At 33.4% G+C, this 22,796-nt stretch overlaps 1 protein-coding gene across 1 annotated transcript in view; it reads right to left on the reverse strand.

Moving 5' to 3' along the window:
• The window catches only part of LOC150108966 ((E3-independent) E2 ubiquitin-conjugating enzyme UBE2O-like), a 360,964-nt gene that overhangs the window by 228,552 nt on the left and 109,616 nt on the right, over positions 1–22,796 (reverse strand). Inside the window, exons 9-11 of the mRNA XM_090411140.1 lie at positions 14,127–14,229; positions 9,609–9,714; positions 1,485–1,590 (exon numbers count right to left, since the gene is read on the reverse strand). Of these exons, the coding sequence (XP_090267266.1) occupies positions 1,485–1,590; positions 9,609–9,714; positions 14,127–14,229 (315 nt within the window). The remainder of the gene's footprint in view (positions 1–1,484; positions 1,591–9,608; positions 9,715–14,126; positions 14,230–22,796) is intronic.

Consider the following 22,796-nt stretch of genomic DNA (forward strand, 5'->3'; position numbering starts at 1 on the left):
AATTATATCATTACTAACTTCCTATCTACAACCGACCAAATTGTATTCTTATTGGTTAAACCAAAATAAAAAAAATGATGGTACAACATGACAAAGAAAACTATTATTTTATTATTATTATATTATTATTATTTAGACAAAGAAAAGAACCAAATTCATATAATGAAGGACTGTTTAGAGAAATTGTTAGAGAATTATTATTTTTTTTTAAATTCCTGAAATTAAATGTATGAGTGGGAGAGAATCTCTTATGGACTTTTTTTTTAATGAATTTTAAGTAAAAAATTATATTTGTATAGTTATTTAAGAGACTAAGATAAGTGAAGTAATATTTGAGAGACTAAGGATTTCATCATCAGTTGCATCAGTCTTGGGACTGTTAGCTCAGCAACAATTTCCTCCATTCCGTGCTGTCATCGGCTTTCTTTTTAATCTCCTGGTAGCTCCTCAGGCCCGTGCTTTGTTTGACTTGGTCACCAAAGCTTTTCCTTGGTCTGCTTCTTCTTTTCCCTGCCATTTTGCCTTCAGTTATTCAAGCCCATCATGCCGAAGTATATGCTCATGACTTTCTTTCTCTCAGAAAGGAAACACTCCTCAAGGCTTGCATGTTTTTGCATGGTAAATTTAAAAGCACGTTAATTAAAACTCTTGTCATATATATCAAGGGATTGTCGGAAGTAATTTCACTGTGTTAATCAAACCCGCAATTAAGCAAGGGATACCTGTATTAAATAAATATACTTGATCATTTTGTAAAAAGAATTTGGTATAAAAGATAAAATGAGAATTTCTGCTACTGAATATATTTGGCATCATCCACTACACTATTCCACCAATTATCAATCTCTGTGTAAATACCCTCTTGTTTCCTTCTCTGCATTTTTACTGTTATTTCCAAAGGAGGAATATTATTTTGATATTCCTCCTTTGGAAGAAAGAGAAAGAGGGTCTGTAAGAGTTTAAAAAAGGAGGGGGGGGGGTGCTATAAAATTTTTTAAAAGATCAATAAGGGTTCCAGGGTCAAAAAATTTTGGGAACCACTGAAATAGAGAAAACAGAACAATACTTATTCTTTATCTTAAAAATTAAAATAATAAAGAAATACACTGTGTGTAACATTTACAACAACAAATTTATTAATTATCTCATAAGGTGGTGCATGATTGGAATGGATTGCCATTTGATATTGTGTGTGCAAGCAGTGTTAATGAATTCAAGAATAAGTGTGATAGCTAATGCATGTAGTATGTGGCCTCCCTCAATGAGTCCCCGACTCCCTGGAGTTCTCTTAATAATAATTATCAAGCATTACTTAAATGCAGGTAAGGATCAGACTTATCCTTGTGAATGATATGTCAAATTAATTGTACCATAAAATTTCTAATTTAAATATTATAATGTTTTTTTTATCACTCTACTTAAATATAGTACACTGACAAAACTAAAATATAAATTTCACAGTAATAAATATTTGTGTAACTTACCTCAAAATTTGCAACCCGTATAACACAAGAACCAGGCCTGTATTTGAAGTCAGGGTGATCTTTAATATCATAAACACTAATTTCTGATTCTCTTAAAATCTCTGGGCTAAAAAATAAATGTGGCATTTTTACAAAGGAGAGAGTGAGTTATGTTCAAAAAGGTACTGGAATAACATGGCACAAAAATAAATTTGCAAATATTGCAGTTTCAGCTTCAAACCTTTCCCTAAACACTATCTCTGAAAGTTATTAAGATTAAAAATACAGTTAACAAAGTCCCATGCAGAGGAAGTGATATAATAAACAAAGGTGATAAGTTTCAGAACTTTGCCATTTTTGTTTTAACACATCATAAATTTAAAAGTGATACTTTTAAGCAACAAAATATTATTCCACTATGCTTTATCATCTTATGCAATGTCCCAAAAGAAATTTATTCCTTCTAGGATGTTGAGCATAGGCCATGCAAGTAAAAAACTTCACAAACTTCATTGTGAAGCACTATTCACACAGGAAGTAGGTCATCAATCACATCAAGAGATTAATCAGATGGTGACAGGTATGAACTGTATGTTTCATAAGGAGGAAAGCTTCATCTCCAGCTGCTTCGCAATTGCCCCCCCCCCACCTCATTTGAACTGTTGTGCATGTGGTATGACATTGTTTTGTTGTGGGAAGCACTCTCTTTTGATTTACCCATGCCAGGTAAATGCCTGTAGACCAGTTTTGTATTGGGGAACAAAATACTGTTTCAATCAATAAACAGATTAGGTTTTTAACCTTTTCTGAGCTTCAGTGGAAACACTTACTACAACTATCTCAAACCAGAGTACAGCAGAAAGATGGTTATATACCATTTTGCAACATGTATGAGAAATATGCCTTCTGACATACACTTAGCAATATAAGCACGTAGAAAGGCTTATGTGTTTGTCATACATGTTGATTAATTTTGGCGGTATATATTAGAACACAGACTGATAAGTAAATAATTAATTTATTGACTTATTGCTGATATTTCACTGGTATTCTAACCAGCATCTTCGCAGCACAAAAGTTTTTTTTTTTTTAAACATAGAGGGTGCCTAATTAGGACTATAGTCTTTGTGTTGTAGCTACAATTGTTTTAACTAGTCCCAGTGTTACACCAGATTGTTGTTGTCTCTTGCACTGTGACAAACTGACTTTTGTGCTCTCTCTTAAGATGCTAGTTAGAATTCCAGCAAAATATCAGCAATAAGTCAATAAATTAATTATTTACTTTATCAGTCTGTGTTCTAATATATACTGTCAAAATTAATCAATACTTAGCAATACAGCTCCACGAGTCTGTTATTAAGTTAATGTAATACTATGGAATTTAAACATTAATTCTGGACTTTCATTTTTATAATCTCCTACTCATCTAGTTTTCTTTATTAAAATTGTTTATACAGTGGTACTCCAACTTATGAACTTAATTCATTCCTGACCGTGGTTCGTATCTCGAAACCCAATTTTCCATTATATCTTATGGGAAATCAATTAATCCATTCCCAGATTCAAAAATTAAAAATTCTCAACTAAATGAAGAAAATGCAAAGAAATGGAGAAGGAGCATTTTCACACTATAAATATGCATTTTGTATATACCACCCAATTTTCCATTATATCTTATGAGAAATCAATTAATCCATTCCCAGATTCAAAAATTAAAAATTCTCAACTAAATGAAGAAAATGCAAAGAAATGTAGAAGGAGCATTTTCACACTATAAATATGCATTTTGTATACCGTTACATATCAATTTTTATTTATGAAATCTTTGGCTTTACATGATTAGTATGAAAATCATCTTCCATTAAATTGTAAAAAAAAATCAATTTTCTTGTGGCTGGTTTTGTGTTTCAGGAGTTTGATTTGTTGTCATCAGTTGCTTCTTTTTGTCTTTTAGGTGAGGGAAGTTTAAAAATCTATCCAATGTTGATTGAATCTGTCGTTTCTTTAACACCCTTCTAAAGCGATTAATGACATTGTCATTGAAGATATTGGTGGCTCTAGAAACAACACCTTGATTTGGATACCACTTGTTAACCAATTCTTGTAATTTGCCCCAGTGCTGCAAGATTTTTTTACATCATTTGTTGGAATTGCTATCTTCTTCATCCTCTGAAGAGATTTGCTTTTCCTCCTCATCCCTTTCTTTTTCCTGCTCTCTTCTTAACTCCTGTAGCTCGACAGTGGTCAGCTCAACGTTCTGCTCCTCTACGTCTGCTTCATCAATTTCCAAATGCATGGTCTTGCCCAGGGGAGACAACTGTATCTACTATGTGAATTTCGCTTTCAGGTCCTTCCAATGCAGTTCCTTGGACACAGTCGGAGCCATAACTTTTTCCAGGATGATTTTAGTGTTCTCACAGAAACATCTTCCCATGCCTGACTAAGATGCAAACAATGAAGAATATTGAAGTTGTTAAACTGTGAATGAAATTATTTTGTATGTTTTTGTTCTTCATTCACATTTAACATAATATCATATACTAAGCAAGACTTGTTTATATATTATTTGTTACTCCCTTGCTTAAGATTTATTATTCGTGTAATTTTCCTTGAAGTTCTAATAATAATTAGAAAATTAATCAAAGATATAATAATAGTATTAGACACTGTATTAAATATTATTAAGCTATTTTATTTATTACTATATTAATATTATAAGAACTTGTATTTGATAATTTAACTGCGCATTAACTGAAATGTAAATATTCTCTATTTATTCCTATTTGTAGAAGGTTAACGTTATGCAATAGCTCAATTTTATTATGTTTTGTTGTCATGGAGACGTATGTAAGTGAGCGAGCGCGAGTTTGAAACAGTACGTGAGGAGAAGGTTTATTGAAAAGAGTTTTAGTTAAAGAGATCATGAGAACAATTTAGGCGGGAAGAACGGATATATAAGTGAGGAATGCTGAAAATAATAGAAAAAAGTAAGAGAGAAGGTGAGAGAGAATTGGCATTCGGTTGGAATCGGAGTAATCAGCATTCGGGGAATCAGAGTGCGATATTAGAGAGTCAGCAAGTCACTCAAGCAGCTAATTTAAGTCTACTAGTCGAGAAGCAGTTAGCTAATAAGTTGTAGAATAACAATTATAGCTACGAAAAACAGCTGAGAGACTATTAAATAGACTAGCGATACTTGAGTTGAGATTTAATTTCAGGGCCGACCTTTCAAGGACACGCAGAATCTTGAAATAAAGCACAGAGTTATTAGAGAATAGTAGAGGCTGTAAAGTTGAAATTTAAGGATAGCTGTGTTTAGAATTATAGTGCCTAAAGAATTAATTGAATACAGGAAGAATGAACAACTGTGCATATAAAACCTCAAGTTAAGAATTACTGTGTGTTGCCTTAATTCATGAGTGATCAGTAGTACTTCATGCAAGAACGTTTGTTTATGTGTATAGTGACCGATGATTAATTCAGTTATTGCTTAGAAGATTTATTTTAATGAGTGCCGTTTATAGTTAAAAGTGTTTACGGTTATAAAAAGTGTTTGTGTATAAGTTGATGAAAATAGAAGATTATCAGTAAGATTATTCCAACGATTAATATTCCTATACAGAGAAGTGTGTGAGTTTCATCCTAGAATTTCCCTATGCTAACAGTAACTATTGCGAAGAATTAGCTGAAGTGTAAAATTAAAGATGTTTGTTTGTGAAGAAGTGTTACTGCAATTTTGATTGTATTTTGAAACTTAAGGAACTGTGAGAAGACTGTATTATAGAGATAACAGATTTACCTTTGTCTGAGTCTGTATGATTGAATTTATCAGAGAAGCTAAAATTTTGTGATATCTTAATTACTGATTTGAACTTAAGTGTAAATTGTGATTCTAAATTAAATGTTTTTTGTTAATCAAAAGTTGTATTTTGCCTGAATCTCTTTTACTGCACCATTCATAAAATATTCGAACTAAAGTGGGTAAAATAAGTAAGTTAAATATATTCAGCCAGTATATATAATAACAACATATAAAGGAAGGGTAGTTGAGAGTTGGTTTATCTTCAATTCTTGAACTAATTCAGATATAAAGTGGTGCAGTCTTTAAATATAAATTTTCTTTATATTTGAATTAGAAATCAACTTACAACTTATAAATTAGTTAAGAACATTGTAATAGTAATCATGTCAGATCCAACAAAGTGATTCTTCCAGAATTCCTTGAGGGTTAATTCTGTGTCAGTGATAATTTTGAAACATCTTTGGAAAGGAAAGGAGCTTTGGTATAAAGCTTTTTGAAGTTGGAAATAACATATTGATCCATTGGTTGTAGGAGTGGTGTGGGGTATTAGGAGGCAAGAACTTAATTTTGATGAAATAAAACTCTTCATCAAAATCTTCTTCCAACTGTGGTGGATGTGTTGGAGCATTGTCCATTATAAGAACTTTTTCAGGCAGATCCTTTTCTTGTAGATACTGTTTCACTGTGGGAGCAAAGACCTCTGTCATTCACTCACAGAAGAATTGCTTGGTTACCCAGGCTCTGTTGTTACCTCTCCACATAATGCTGAGTTTGTGCCTGTTAACTTACTGCTTTTTAAAAACTAGGATTTTCAGAGTGGTAAACCAACAGAGGTTTTATCTTCAGGTCACCACTGGCATTGGCACAAAAAAGCAATATCAGTCTGTCTTTCATTGGCTTGTGTCCTGGCAGCAATGCCATTTCCTCCTTAGTGATGAACATTCTCTTAAGCATTTTCTTCCAGAAAATGCCCAGTCTCATCGCAGTTGAAAACTTGTTCTGGTCTGTGACTCCATCAGTTTCTGAAATTCCTTCACAAACCTTTCAGTGGCTTCTTTGTCAGCACTTGCACCTTCCCCATGTCTAACAACACTATGGATACTGGATCTATTCTTGAATTTCTCAAACCATCCTTTGCTACTGCTAGTGGATGGCAAGTTCTGCGAAAGAACTTTGTAAATAGCTTGAGCTTGTAAACAGATCATGTTTTGAGATACACTATCTCCTTTCAGTTGCATGTCATAATCCAAACGAGCAGTAAAGTTCCCATTTCTTCCATAACTTTATTTCTTCGAGATGACACGATAGATACTCCTTTGGCCACATCCAGTTCCTTATAAAAATCTGCTTTCTTGACAATTGTTGCTATGGTTGATTTGGACAAGTCATGCTACTTGCACAGATCACTTTGCCTGACTCCTTTCTCATTTTTCCACAATCTCTTTCTTAATTTCTATTGTGATTTTCTTCTTCTCTTCTTTCTTAGTTTTCTTTGGCCCCATGTTGAAAATAATACACTGATCAGTGAAATGACACTTATCTGGTAGATTATTCAGAAAATAAACATGAAGCTACAGTAAAACACATCACTTATAAAAAGAAATACAATACAGTACACATAATAAATACAAACCTAAAAAAATCTTCACGAAGTGTATTGTTTGTTTACACAAATACTGAAATAGATACACAAAAAAGCAAATATATGCAGCGTTTGTCGTATTTCAGATAAATACGACGTAGTAACAACAATTGTTATACTAGAGACTGTTCAGCGCGCGCTCAGCTAAATGTGCATAAAAAAAGTTAAAAAAAAGTATAAAAAAATTTCAAATGAACTAAAGCCTGTTTTACAAGAAAAGTGTCACGGTTCGTATCTTGAGTCTTAGGATATGAAAAAAGTTTGTATGTCGAGTGGTTCGTAAGTCGAGGTATCACTATATTTTACTTTTTCATGTCATTATTTTGGTTGTTTTTGTGTGTTTTACTGCTAGTCTGTTGCCAATTATGATTTCCTACCACTTCCTTTGTGTTCTGTTTATTTTTCAGATAATTTTTGATTTCCGTGGTACAGAATGAACACAATTAGTTCATTATGAAGATTCAGGGTAAGTGATATTAAGTTCATGTAACAATTCAGAATTTAAACATTAATTCTGGCTTTCATTTTTATAATTTCATACACTTCTAGTTTTTTTGTTTTTTTTTCTTAAAGCTGTTTGTATTTTACTTTTCATATCATCATTTTGGTTCTTTCACCAATTATGATTTTCCATCATTTTCTTTGGGGATTGTTTACCCTCCCTAAATTCACTATAGCAAACCTAGTGGTTAGCTATAGTGAATTTAGCAAAAACCACTCTGCTCCCTAAGGTTTTTACAATGGCAATTACAAATGTTCATAATCTGAATGTCATTTGAAAGAAGCCAGGAAATTTTATAAACCCCAAATCATTGGAATCTCAAAGCATAACATTAGATCTAATTTTGACCTCAGTAATACATGAGTGTAAGATGAAAGTTATGTCAGTCTCTATTTCAGAACAAGACTGAAAGACCTGGACACATACCTACCGAAGAATCAACAGATGACCATACTGCTACCAAGGTATTTGTGTGTGTGTGTGTGTGTGTGTGTGTGTGTGTGTGTGTTTACTTATGAAAGGTTGTAAACCTACAATATGCTTAATACTGTGAGGATGGGTTAAGTAACGTGGAAACCCTGCTCTAGGCTTACGGAACTTTTCATCATTTGCTGCCCCAATAAGCAGGGTGGTGATCCTCACCAAGCAATGAAATTCATATAACACCTAGAGATCCATGCCATAAGATTTGAACCCAGAGAGTATTGGACTGCAAATATACTATCCACTTAGCCAATAATTATACTCTCCAGCTGGTTTATTTTTCAAGAGTAAAAATCCCCCCCCCCCTCTTTCTCTATGAGATCAACTAACTTATCTACAGATGAAAGGACTCGGCAGACATGAACTGAATCCAGGAATCTTTTGGGTGCTGCAACAAAACACATACTCGTGACTAGAAAATCAAAAGAATTTTAAAATGGAGGAAAACTAAAAAATTTTTTATTACTGTAGAATTTTCACCAAATATCATAGGCATCATCATCAGTACTGGATCACAGAAGAGCAATTAAACAATAACTGCACTGCAGAGGTGAAAAAGACTACCAGGATGGCTCTATAATGCACTTCAGATTATGAAAGACATTTATAACTATCTCCATAGCTAATGTTATAATTATGACAAACCTTGAAATTTTTTTTAAATATCAATCCCACATTCAAGAGGAAAAAAACTATGGCACATCAGTATTGTACGTGGGCAACTTAAGTGACTCCTTTATGAATGACCTAAACCATTCTTTAGTTGGGATTCGATCCCCTTTTAATTTCAATGCTAGTGAAACACATAATCTTGCCTCATTTCCTATATTTTTATAATGCTTAAATCTGCAGAAGATGAGATTTTTGTACTTGAGGTAATAAACTAATACTTCTTGGTGTGTGTGCATGCTACCTCAACATAAAAAAAAAAAAAAAAAAACTATCTTTTCTTACTTTCCAGATATTACTTTGTCAAGGAGATAAAGAATAACTGCTATATGCTAATAAAAATAGAGAAAGCTTTTAAATAACTAATGCTATGCAATTAATTTTATCATCAAGTACTGTTCTTTCACTTGGAATGGCCCCTCAAAGTATTTAAAAAAAAAAAAAAAATCTTGACTCAATATAAAAGAAATGATGCAGTTCATTAACATTTCTCATAGATCCATTCCACTTCCCATAATGATATTCCAGTTTATTTTGCATGCATTTGAATACAAAATAAACAACAAGACTATTATATCATATAAACTATTATTTATGAGACTATGTAAATAAAGATATTTATATAGTCTTGTCATTAGAACTGGCATCAGTAATTTCTCCATTTCATGTTCAGCAATCAGTTTCTGCAATTGACAGTTCAACTGTAAACTCAGAACAAACTTTATCCCCCCCTCATTCATTTCCTCTATTGTTCTTATCTGGAACAGCGTCTCTTCACGTGTTGGGTCCTAAAAGAGTACAACATGCAAGCAATTAGATCTAATGTTGACAATTTTCTTTCTTTCTTCCTGACCATTTCATCTCTCTTCTCTGGATTAATGGGCAATCCATTGGCAATGTATTCTAATTTAAAAATGAAAAATTTGCAAAAATTGCAGTTTATATTGATTATCTATCAAAATTAAAATCATATATATTACTGCTAATTTGTGATGTATATTTAATCTTTATTAATAGTAAATGTTCAAAACATCTTGAAATACATACTGAGGATCAGCTCCTGCTAAATAGGTTTTCATCCATGCAACTACGGCTGTCCGACCAATATGATCTACCTTCTTTATAACACCATATTCGTGAGACTTGGGACTATCTGCAAAAAACATTAATGCACTAGAATCAAAACAAACTTTCTATCATAAATTGTTCAGATATTTTCCAATATGCAATAAACAGGTACTGTAATTATTCAAGAAGCTCTCAACCTATAGATGCAGGAAATCCATATGAAATCAAGTAAAAAATGCGCTGTAATATTTTGACTTTTACTACTGGGTGTACAAGAAAAATCCTTCTTATGATGATAAATTAAGGGTAATAAAATTACAGTAAATCGCAGTTAATCTGACACCTCAAGGAACTGACAATTCAAATTATATGAATACTTCCATAAACTTGCTCATGCCTGACTACTCTTCTCCAGCTCACTATAAAATCTGAAGACAAGACTGACAAAACAAAACCGATATTAAAATATACAACTCAAAATCTTTTTTGTTATTTAGCATTTATTTAAATGTCACCTTCTTAGATTTGCATAACTGAACAGGAAACTGCAATGTCTTGACAGTTATGAGTATGCTATCAATATCTGTGGACACCACCTCACTTATCAACAGTTGGTCAATGATGGTAAGTACGAGATTCCCCTTCAGATAAGAAATAATGAACTATTTGTAGTTTATGATTTAATTTTAACTTACCTAAGACACCCATTGCTTACTCCGAGTTCTGTGGACACACACATCCATCCTATTCAAATGTTCATAGGTATCAATAGAATGGCAGTTAAAAAATTTAAGCCAATCTCTCACACTAATAAATCTAATAATAAATTTATCAGGTGGTATAACCAACTTAAAGAAGGTGGCAATGGTGAAAAACATAAGTCTACAAGATACCTGAAATTACTTTACTGTTGAGAAATAAAGTGGTTAGGAATTCAGGTTCATATCTTGAGATTTAAAGCAAATTAGATTCTGTTTAACAAATTAAAACAATGCATATTCAAAAAATAATTAAACTTATTAAATAAAATTCATGTATAGAATTTATGGACTCAAAAGCACACGTGTTGGAGTAATTACTTATAATTAAGAACATAACACTCAACATTTTGACCTCTATATTGAGATCATCAGGAAAACATATATACACATGACACTACACAAAAGTAAGCTAAATCTAAATGCTTTGTTAATCATTTACACTAGCCTCACCTCTGGTGAAAAGAAAAAAAAAAAAAAAATAAATAAAATAATAATTAACATAAATATAATAATAAAAATCAAGTGAATATTAGATCCAGCATTATTTCAAATGCCGAATGTAGAAACTATGAAAGTTTCGTAAAAATAAGTTGACCAGAGAACTTACAGGAATACGCCCACCGGCATTTACGAGTTGCCCTAGCGCAGACCACTTTGCAAAACATGCATACTGCCCAGGGACCCATATATTCGCTTTCTAATTTGGTCCATTTTTTTTTTAAAGGTTTCACTGACCTGACAGCTGTTTTGAACTGATTGGTTCTTGTCAGAGACCAAGCAGAAACCTTAAGAGTGCCAAAACTTTCTTTCAATACTAAGGAACTTGAAACATCAGAGAGGTGTATTTTTGACCATACTTCTGACATTTAAAGCAAGCATGATGTAGGGCTTAACTAGGTAGTTTAGATATCCCGAGATATTTTTTTTACAACCATAGCTTTGCCTTGAAAAACAATGATGGCTCACATGAAAAACTAGTGTTTGTGTTAAACTGAGAAAAAATTATTTATATCTACTGATATGTTCCTTTTATGTACAATTAGAAGAAAATATGCATGAATGAAATAATTAGACATGAAAACATGTTTACTTTATGAAATTATAACTTAATTCTGATGTGTTATCGTTGAGTGGTAATCGCTCAAAGAGCAATTTGTTTATACTGTAGAAACAGTAGCGTATTGTTTCACGTGTCAATGCTTTTAGTGCCATACGAATTGCTTATTTGGCCAGATATTTATGTTAAAAAAAGGGCTAGTTCATCAAGTAATCAGTTATGTAACGTCATTAATGTCATCAACATCAGCAATTGGAAGAAGTACATTTGATGAGGAGTTGTGCAAACAATGTGAGGTAACTAGCTTTAATTTTTAAGAAATTATGACTGTTGAGGTAGCATATTTGCATTTTCTCAGAAATTACAAAGAGAGAAATTCCTAAAAGGAGTCATAAGAAAATACATTTTGGGGGGATACCTAGCAGATATCACTTTAAAAATACTGTGCCAAGGTCATCATGGGGTACATGAGCTTTTTATCCAAATAGGCAAGATGTATTCCAGTATATAGATTGTAGATGCAGAAAAAGTCTTTCTGAAGGCTAAAAAAGGTCTTTCTGAAGACCAAAGATCTTTTTAAAGATCAATAAACAGAGATGAAGAGATACCAAATTGTTCACCATGCAGAAAAGCCAACACCAAGAAGCAAACCCTCAGGCTAGTGGCCCTCGAAAGTTAACCTGACCTTTTAAGTCTGTGAATGTACACGCCAAAGCAAACAGCCAATACGGTAGCATGACTAACTAGAAACAAACACCTATGGCTTGTGGTCCTTGAAAGCTAATCTGACCCTTTAAGTCGGTGAATGCATACACCAAAGCAAACAAAACATTTCATATATCATTTTCCTAAAACGTAATTAATATAAACATGCTAATTTTAATTGAATTAAAATTAAAATTCTAAATAGCAAATAACACTTGCATTTTATATCACATTTTCCCCATAATATAATTATAAACATCTGCAACCCTGGTCCCAGAGTATGAAGTTATGGATTGCAAGAGCAAGTGAGCTGATTATTGCCAGTGCATGAAGTAACATACACTGTGATCGTAAAACAAACCCATATCCTGCTTTCACAGATGTTGATGTTTCAGGTGTATTAAAAATAAGGATGATATTTCTGGTGAGAACCATGTGACCATCCTTACCTATGAATATTTTCTTCATGGCTGTCACTTGATCCTTATTTTGAAGCAGATATCTTCATCTGGTACATCTAAGATGATCCCACCCAGATATTACTCTTTGAGAGTAGTTCGAAGTGTAAGGGATAACTGACATTGATATTTCTCTGACAGATATTAAACAAAGGAGCTGCACTGATTGTGTCTGAGTTTTGGTTTCTTTAAGAATGCCCTCTAAATAGAACTTGACTGATTTTGGAGATCTGCTAATTCTTCCAAACCCTTCTGGATGAAGAAGGACAACATTTTCCCAAGTGGACATTCTTCAGCTGAGTGAGTGTAATATTAAAAAAGTTGGTATGTTTCTTGCTTCTTTGTTTTCAGCTGATGTTTCAATGGTTTGTAGACAAGGTTGGGCTAGTCGATAAACAAGATGATGAAAAATTATATGTTCTCAAAGGGATTTAGATTTGACACTAGAGCTCTCCACTCTCCAGCAAGCAATGACTGTGCTTGTGTGTGTGTAATGCCAGGGTTATTCAATGCATACTGGTGCCACACTAAGCACTTGGCCATGTCCGTAGATCGTGGGGGCAGGGGACTTACTGCAAGACCACTAACCCTTGTAGGGAAGCTTACTAGCAGATTGATCTTGGTTAGGCCATACATTATCACCTGTCTTGCTGAAGCAGAGGTCAAATTAGTTTGAGATTATACCAGGATCATCATTTCCAGATGTCCATGGGTCATCACACCTCACAAAAAAACATGATGGCATTGGATCCCAGTGATGGTGGTCTGGAAGACAGAATAGTAATAAGGAGTAAAGCAAGGAATATCGGAAGAAACAGATAGAAAAACAAGAAGAACAAAAAGGGCCAGTACCATCACTGGGAGGTCCCTCTCCTCTACAAACAGGTGCCTGACAGGGTAGGGTTTCATTTCAGAATGAAAAGCCTGAATTTTTCAGTAAACTAGATCTTTAGCAATATAAGTAACCAATATCAAACCTGGGTTAAAATCAGTTGAATGATATGATCTATAGATGTCCATAGAGGAGAGGAGAAAAATGCTAGTTTTCTAGGTGTCTGTCATGATTTTTAAAGTACAATGTTTTTCTTTTTTAAAGTGATGGTGTTTTTCTTGACTGGATTTAATGTCTTTAAATTTGTCATATGCTTTCATATTTCATTGCCTCTGTAGTCTGTTATAGCAAGCAGTTTTATAAAAAAAACTCACTTGTGTGAAATATTGCTGAAAATCCACATCCAAAGCCCACATATACAATGCTATTATTCTAAGGGCATTTCACTCTGCAAACTATCCACTATAGCAAATTACCATGTTTGTTACAGTGAGAGTCAACTGTGTGTGTGTGTGTATATATTTTTATATATATATATCCATTAGCATTCTTCACAACGCTGCTATCATTAACAAGATGAAGATATGAATATACAAAAGAACAAAAACATGAACAGTAAAAAAAATCATTTAAGAAAGGCTTTAATCAGAAATTATTTTTTTTAAAAAAAACTGTTTCACATACCTTTATTTTCAATGACAAAATCACCAGGAAAAAATTCATGGCCATCAAGGTGATGAATGGGATAAAGTGCAGAGGAAGAAATATCCTTTTCCACCGTTCCATCCTGTTAACAATCAATGACATTAAAAATAATAAATAAAAAATAAAAATAAAAAACATCACATACAACCACTTTAAAGCAGGAGAGGAATGAATCCCAATAATAACAATACAGTCAACTCTCACAGGAACAGAAGGAAAAGTGTCTTAATGGATAGTTTGTTATAATAAGTTTCCTTCAGATTAACACTGTATGTTTGGTGCTTTGAATGGAACTTTCCAGTACAGTCAACTCTCACTCTAGCAAACACCTACATACCACCTTTCTGGATATCCGTGTGTTAAGGCTTAAAAGCTGGGAGAAAATTATGTTAGAGGCTTAATAGAGTGAAACAGCAGTGAGAAAGGATTAAAAATAATATTTAATTCTTCCAATTTTCATCTCAGTCACTGAGATATCATCAGGTAGAATGATATGAGACTTGTAACACACACACACACACACACACACACACAGGCAACACATGGACAAAAAACTAGTCATAACCAACTAGTCTAGTCAAAATGTTTCATTTAGTTTTGTGTTGTCTCTGTGTAAGTGTTATGTCTCAGTGACAGGTGAAATATTGGAACAATTAAATATTATTTTTAATCCTTTCTCAGTGCTCTGTTTCATTTCATTAAGTCTCTAACATAACTTTCTGGATTTCCATTAGAGACACTGCATGACACAGTGTTGGATCCCAGTGATGATGGTCTGGAATATAGGAAACTAAAAATGACTCAGGAAGTAAAGCATAAAGAATAAGGAAAGGAAAGAATAGAAACAGAATGAAAAATGAAAAGGGATATCATCAATGGTAGATTTCCTCCATTACAAACAGGTGCCACACGTACTACAATCTATTGGCATGCAGTACCATAAATGAGTGCAAGACTTGAAAAACTTTTCACACCCTGCTCATATTATTAGGCATTCAGGCAAATATCTCACTAGTCAGGTGTCAGCCTTGGATGTGCTCTATCCACAGATACCTAACATCATAGCTACATGTTCAATACCAGAGTCAGTCAATTTATAAGTTGCTGTTAAGACTATTGCCAAACTTTATTACCAGTGTTGGAACATATGTTATTATTATTTTTTATTATTATTATTATCCACTAATGCCTTTTATTCCCTAAAGGAAACAGATGAATCAGTTTTAGTCCCACCTAACTTTTGTGAGACAGGGGCAATCAATCTCCACCTATAGCCAATCAGTGATAGTTGGCCTAAGTTATTAATGATATTAAATGGTATCCAGCGAAGAGAGTATGGCATACACCCACTGCCAAACGGTCCCAACTTAACACAAGGTATTATTGTAGAAAATAATGGTTCTATGGTTAATTTTCTCAAGTTTATGGGGTGGAAAAACTCAAGTTTCCAGGAGAAAAAATCTGCTTACTTGTGCAAGAGGTTGTCTAACTTGGGAAATGGTTGAAGAAAGGCTTAGAAAAAGTCCCTCTAGTCAGTAAATAGAATTGAACTTAGAATAGTCTTTTTTCGGACAGTCAAATATTATGAATGCAAATGTCATTTCCACAGGACTTAATGTGCTCAATCTGTGAAAAAAACATTTCAGCCATAACACATGGCCATTTATTAGAATAATAAATAATCAGATTTTTTTAACTTGTATACATTTATTTATACTAGATGTATTTTCTCGATATGTTTTGCTGCTATCTTAAGCATCTAACAGCATCTTAAGGAGGTTGTTTAACCTAAGTAAAAAAAAAAACAGTTAAAAAAATTTAAAAAATGCTTTCCAATAGTCACTAACATCTATAAATTGAAAAGACTGGAATGATAGTTTAAACACACATATATCATTAGGTGTGTTAATTGTAGTCTCTACGTTTGCTGTGTAAACTTTGCAGGTGATTACTGGCATAGGAGAGGTCTTGAATGTTGCATGTATTAATTAATGACTTCCAAATGTCATGAAGGATCATTTGTTGGTTTCTATTTAGTGCAACCTTTTGAATGAATGAACTTGGAGGACTCCTTGAACAACCTGTTGAAGTAATTCCCTTCTAATCAGGGCATGGAGGATGCTTGTCAATTTACCATGTGATGTTCATTGAGGATGTGCGCTATGAGTCTGCTTTTTTCTTCCTTTCTGTTTTCAACATTGACTAAATGTTTTTGGTTGCAGATTTCAAAACTTCTTGCAGTCTGATCTACATGTATCTTTCCACAATTGCACAAAAATGACCATATATTATTATTTATTTATTAATGATATCAGATCATTTTCACTTTATAATATTTCACTTTGTAGTATGTCCTGAATCACTTTTATGGGGAGGAGAAAACAAAAAAGTTATTCACTGCAATTATAAATAAACTTTAAGGGTAAAGCATTCAATATTATAAAAACCTCCAATAACATAAACCCTTTAGGTTTATGTTATTGAGTTATGATTCTGAAACAATGTCAGATAGAAAGGGTCACTGATGCCATGACATAGCAGCAACTCGCAGACAATTGAAAATTAAATCAAATAAAATCTGAAATACTTTTTTCTCAACTTTAATAGTGTATATTAACACTTGTAATGGTTCAAAATCTTGATGTGCTATCAGTAAACCACAGTGAAAATTATTTAATTGTAAATATTTCATCCTAAGTATCTTAGGACATCATCAGTACAGTATTTAAACAAAAATTGGGAATAACATACAGTTAGGGCACATGATTACAATAGAATCTCATGAAAACGTGCATAACATGCTAAAGTAGTACAAAAAAAAAAAAAAAAAAAAAAAAAAAAAAAAAAAAAAAACATTAATTATTTAACACAGTTTTGTATGATAATTTCCCATACTTTAGGAATAGTAAGAATGTCATTGCGGTTTAGGTTTGGTCTGTGTAGTAGGGCTTCAGAACTTTCTTTGTATAAACGTTCATGTCTAAATAAAGATCTATGTAAAAGAAAAGTTTAGCCTTTTCCCAATGGATCCTATGGTTTGGATTTTCAATTCCGTGTTGAGAGAGGCCAGATTTCTGCGGTTTCAGGAGACGAATGTGGTCTTGATGTTCCGAGATGCGTTTCTGAACAGACCTACCTGTCTGTCCAAAGTAAGATAATTTGCATAATTTGATTCTCACCCTTGATGTTACCTGGTGTTTATGAGATTCCATGCTCATGCAAATTATCTTACTTTGGACAGACAGGTAGGTCTGTTCAGAAACGCATCTCGGAACATCAAGACCACATTCGTCTTCTGAAACCGCAGAAATCTGGCCTCTCTCAACACAGAATTGAAAATCCAAACCATAGGATCCATTGGGAAAAGGCTAAACTTTTACATAGATCTTTATTTAAACATGAACATTTATAGAAAGAAAGTTCTGAAGCCCTACTACACAGACCAAACCTAAACCGCAACGACGTTCTTACTATTCCTAAAGTATGGGAAATTATCATACAAAACTGTGTTAAATAATTTTTTTTTTTTTTTTTTGTACTACTTTAGCACGTTATGCACGTTTTCATGAGATTCTATTGTAATCATGCACCCTAACTGTATGTTATTCCTAATTTTTGTTTAAATACTGTACTGATGATGTCCTAAGATACTTAGGATGAAATATTTACAATTAAATAATTTTCACTGTGGTTTATACGTGTGTTTCTTCTAATTATAAACAGGCATTTGTAATGACGAGTATGCTCCAAGAGGTGCACAATAAGTAAAAATACAAAAAAATTATTTATGATATGATACGTGACACTGAATTAACATTACGTAAATAAAAAAGATGATTAAACTGAAATTTCTTTTCTGCTTTAACAATGAACTAAAAATTCTCACCTGTCACAGAAGAGTGCTTATTTTAAAGCTCAGCACATATCCATGATCTTTGGCTGATGTAATAATGTTTATTTTCAAACATTATTACATTTTAAACTTGCTCATTTTCTGTTTCTGGTGTTCTTTCCATGATATAATACTTCAAAAGGGAGAAAGAATCTGATCTTATAGGAAAATATAAATGGCAAGTGCCTCCTTACTTCTCTAACTGGTACAGTCCTGAGACATATACAGCCCTTTACACTTCAATATGTTTACAACGTTGAAACAACCATTCTGTAGGAAATGCTTCACTACCATTGAAAGGTCTCTGCTGAGGTGATCAAACTTTTCAACAAAAAAAAAAGTATGCTGACAAGAATGGAGACTATATTTGAATGTCTTTAAATGTATTCTGTTAAATAGATGCTTGTTTTAAAGAGTTAGATTGCTTGCTATTGTCACCAGTTATCTGCTTAGGAGCAGATAACCAGTGACATATTAATTCTGTCTGAACTAGATGATATTTGATTCTCATATGTTCAGCAAAAAAAAAAGTTTCCTTAGATGACTTCTTCACGTTCTAAAGAAACCTTAGAAGGCAAAGTAGTCATCTGTTTTGTATTTGTATTATAAGGGTCAACTTTTTCAGTAAATAAAGTGAGTCTTCAATTATATAAGAAAAAAGTGATTTATACAATCCTGTTTCTATGCTTTTCAGGTAGCAGTCATTTTCTACAGTTGATTAAAAAGATAATAACAAGAAAAAATGTGATTGTGCAAAATAAAAAAGGATACATTTATTAAAAAAAATTTAATATGAGAAAAAAAAAGGGATATGTTTTTCAGCCAAACATTAACAGCATTATCAAGATAAAACACAAAAGAGAATGAAAGAGAGAAAGGGAAAGAAAGTTTTAGAGATTCATTTTACACAAATTATGGACTCTACAACTGTTATAAATATTATTTCAATTTCCTGATGTTTCGACCTTCATATTAAGGTCATCATCTGAAGTATACACACATATATATATATAGAGAGACAAGCTAAATTACAACATTTTGCATAGTATGCTGAAGAGACAATGATTATATTATTGTCTCTGACCAAATTATTGTCTCTTCAGCATACTATATGAAATGTAATTTAGCTTGTCTCTGTACAGGGTGTTCGGGATAAATTTGACATATTTATAATTAATTATATTTTTCCGTAAGTTACATGTATTAACACACACTTCTCTTCATTTAAAAGTTTGGACCCTTCTTCATTCACATACAAGATGTCAGAAAGGATGGATAGCTGGAACCCACCTGAATCATGGAAGAGAATAACTTGTATCATGATGATTCGTGCCCGCCATCAAGATAAGGATATTACGACTGCTGCCCAATGCTCCCTGAATACAGTAAAAACAATCAGGCATGAACTAGAGACTTGCAATGGTGACTACGAGGATGTAGCAAGAAGAAAGATCCCTAGCAGACGATCTGATTGCGTTCGTACAGCAGAATTCCTCGCAAATCTGCAGGAACAGGTGTTGAAGAACCCTGGCATTGGAATTCGGGCTTTGTTCGTGGAGTTGCTAACTGTAGTCAAGCCCTGGATAACAAGGGTAGCCAATGGTAGGCCGTATGTATGGCAGCAGGATTCGGCCCCTTGCCACACCTCTGGGAAAAGTCAAAAATGGTTGTCTGAAAATTTCTACGACTTCACCAGTCCAAATGTTTGGCCTCCAAACTCCCCAGACCTTAACCCCATGGATTATTTTGTATGGGGCGCAGTTGAAAAAGACACCAATCGCACTTCCAGTAATACAAAAGCCCAGTTAATGGAAAAAATTAAAACAGTTTTTGCGGCCCTTCCCAGGGAGACTGTAGCATCAGCTTGTTCGAGGTTCCGAAGCAGAATTGAAGCTGTGATCGATGCTAATGGTGGTTATTTTGAGTAAATCTTGTTGATAGTATTGTAATTAACTCTGCCTGTAATGTTTTTTTGTCAATTCATTAAATTTAATAGATACAAAGAAGATTTTCTTTTTCCTTACGAAACTGTCAAATTTATCCCGAACACCCTGTATGTGTATGTATGTATGTGTATATATATATATATATACTCCAGATGGCCTTAATATGAAGGTTGAAATGTCAGGAAATTAAAGTAATTATTTATAACATGGTTGAAGAGTCCATAATTTGTGCGAAATGAATGCTGATCACTGTGTAACACCAAAGGAGTTTTGGAGACATTTTAAGTAATAATTTTTGTAAATCTTCCAAGCTTATCTTTATCTTTTCTAGTGCATTATTCTGAGGATGCTGTCAAATGTTTGACAGTAAAAACATATATTCTTACTTTTTTACCCCCTGTTATCATACATAATCATTCACTCTCCTCTACTTATTAATTATTGAAATTGCCACTTGAGTGAAGCAATTTCTTTTCATTGGCTATTGAAAGAAAGGAGCACATGCAGACTTGAAAGTGCAATATGAGAAATTATTTTTTACTAAGTGGTTTATTTCCCAAGCAAAGATTACAGCATGTTTAATAATGACTAAATTTATTCCACTGCATAAAAATACAACTTTTGGAACATCTGTTCAATCACATATTTAAAGTAATATAATAAATGTATGTATATAAATAACCCAAGTTAAATTCCAAGACTTGGGTTATAGAGGTGAGAAGTAGTGTCCTGAGTGTTTATGGAGAATACAAAAGCTATGGCTGAAATATATTTATGCCAGGAAAGGCTGGAGGTGATCTAAAGAAGAAAAATCCAATTCTGTTTGGACATTATCAAAGAGGAAGTAATATAAGATACTTCTTGCAAGAAAATTAGCCAGGGCTGTGTTTTGGTAGCACTGAAATTTATAAAAGGTTATCTTGATCCACATTGGTTGTACCCTGAACTGAAAGAGATCAGTTCAGGATGCAACCAATGGTAATGAAGATCTTGAGGCTTCTAATGATTGAACACTTCAAGGTGTGTTGTGTCAAATGAAGAAGAGAAACAGTGTACTATCATCAGCTAGGCACTAAACAGAATATGAAGTTTGTGAGATCAAGGAGGGAGTTGGGAGTATAGAGCTCTAAGGTATTTCTATGTGGGGAAATCTGAGAAGAGGAAACCATCTATCAAGACCTGTAGTGTGTGTGTGAGAGAGAGAGAGAAAAAGCTGGTAATCCAATTACAAAAGAAAGAAAGAGGACAGGCCATGTCTGATCAAATGGCCTAGAAATCTCAACAGCAACGAGGCGAGCTTTTCCAAACCTCTCCATGGCTTATGTCCAAATGTAATAAGAAAAATGCTGGATCAGTTGGAGTAAGAGTGTCAGAATCCATATTATGCTGGTCTTTTTTAATCAGCTGGTGAGATTCCAGGTTGTGAAGAATTTGATTGCTAATGACCTTCTCCATGGTTTTTTTGAGACTTAAAGTAAGAGAGCAACTGAACAGTAGCTTGTTGGCTGATTTTTATCTTTTTTTTTTTTTTTTTTGGAATGGGCTGAATATAGGCTTGCATGAATACAGTGGGACAGATGCCTGTTGAGCAGGAACCACTGAAAAGTCAGTATTGATAAATTAATTCTGAAGCTACCATCAGGACCAGATGACTCGTTGGTATCCAAGTTATTTAGGATTCTTCTGATTTTTGTATGAAAAACTAGGGGTGAGCATTTCTTGATGAAATGAATGGGGATATCTTAAATGATGATCATCATCATTTAAGAGTTGGAGAGAAGTAAGTTAGTCTTATCTCTGAGATAGTATCATTTGTTATGATAATGTTATGTTAACATGTTATGATAGTATCATTTGGATGTGAGAGCTGGGAAAACATGGATGACAAATGTTGTATCCAAATGGCATTGGTGTGGGATCAGTAGGCAAGTATGCAACATTTGGTCCATTCATCATAAAATTTAGATTTGCTGATTGATTCCTGCCCCATTTGCTGTAAGCTGCAGTATAGGCCAAGTGTGATGTTAAAATTTCGAGCTATTTCTGATATACTGAATGTCTTTCCTGTGACTGCTTTAATATACACTTGTTAGAAAACCATGGCATGGATAATGGTTGGGAATTTTCGGTGGACTGGAGAAAAGAAGGCCGTCATTCTAGTAAGAATTATTTCTGTTATTCAGCCCAAGTAGGTGTTTGGATCAGGAAGCCAGAAATAATAGCCACACCATGGAAAGGAGGAGGAGTAGAAGTAATAGAATTCATTCCATTTCAGACAAATTGTTGAGACTACAACTGTGTTAGAAATCCATCATCTGGAGTACACACACACAAGCTATATTACATTTGAAACAGTATGCCAGAGACAATGATTTGATAAACGGTTATTCTACTGGCCTGACCTGTAGTGAGGAAAAATAATAATAAAATAAAATAACTACATCAAGGCTATAGTCTATTTATAACATCATCAGAGAACAATTTCATATGGACAGTTTTATTACAGCAAAAGTGCATCCTAATTTAACATGAGAGTTGTTATATTAGAGTTAAGAGGGATCCTGGATTACGTACAGTCCTATTTATAATTAACTCTTAGACAGAAAGGTTATGTGGGTAGAATATGTGCCTTCCATATTGTTGGGATTTTTAGACCATCTTAACACATTATTGTTAAGATTAGGATGGTTGATAAGAATTTCACAGGCCACCTTAAATTTATGTTCAGACCACATTTTGGTGTGATGTAAACAACAGGTGTCTTTCCAGTCAATTCTATGTATAGTAATCAGGGTATTATCAGAAAGGTGG

The sequence above is a fragment of the Typopeltis vanoorti genome, chromosome 2, assembly GCF_054136105.1.
Source record: "Typopeltis vanoorti isolate ZY-2024b chromosome 2, IOZ_Tvanoo_1.0, whole genome shotgun sequence".
In the NCBI taxonomy this organism is placed as follows: Eukaryota; Metazoa; Arthropoda; class Arachnida; order Uropygi; family Thelyphonidae; genus Typopeltis; species Typopeltis vanoorti.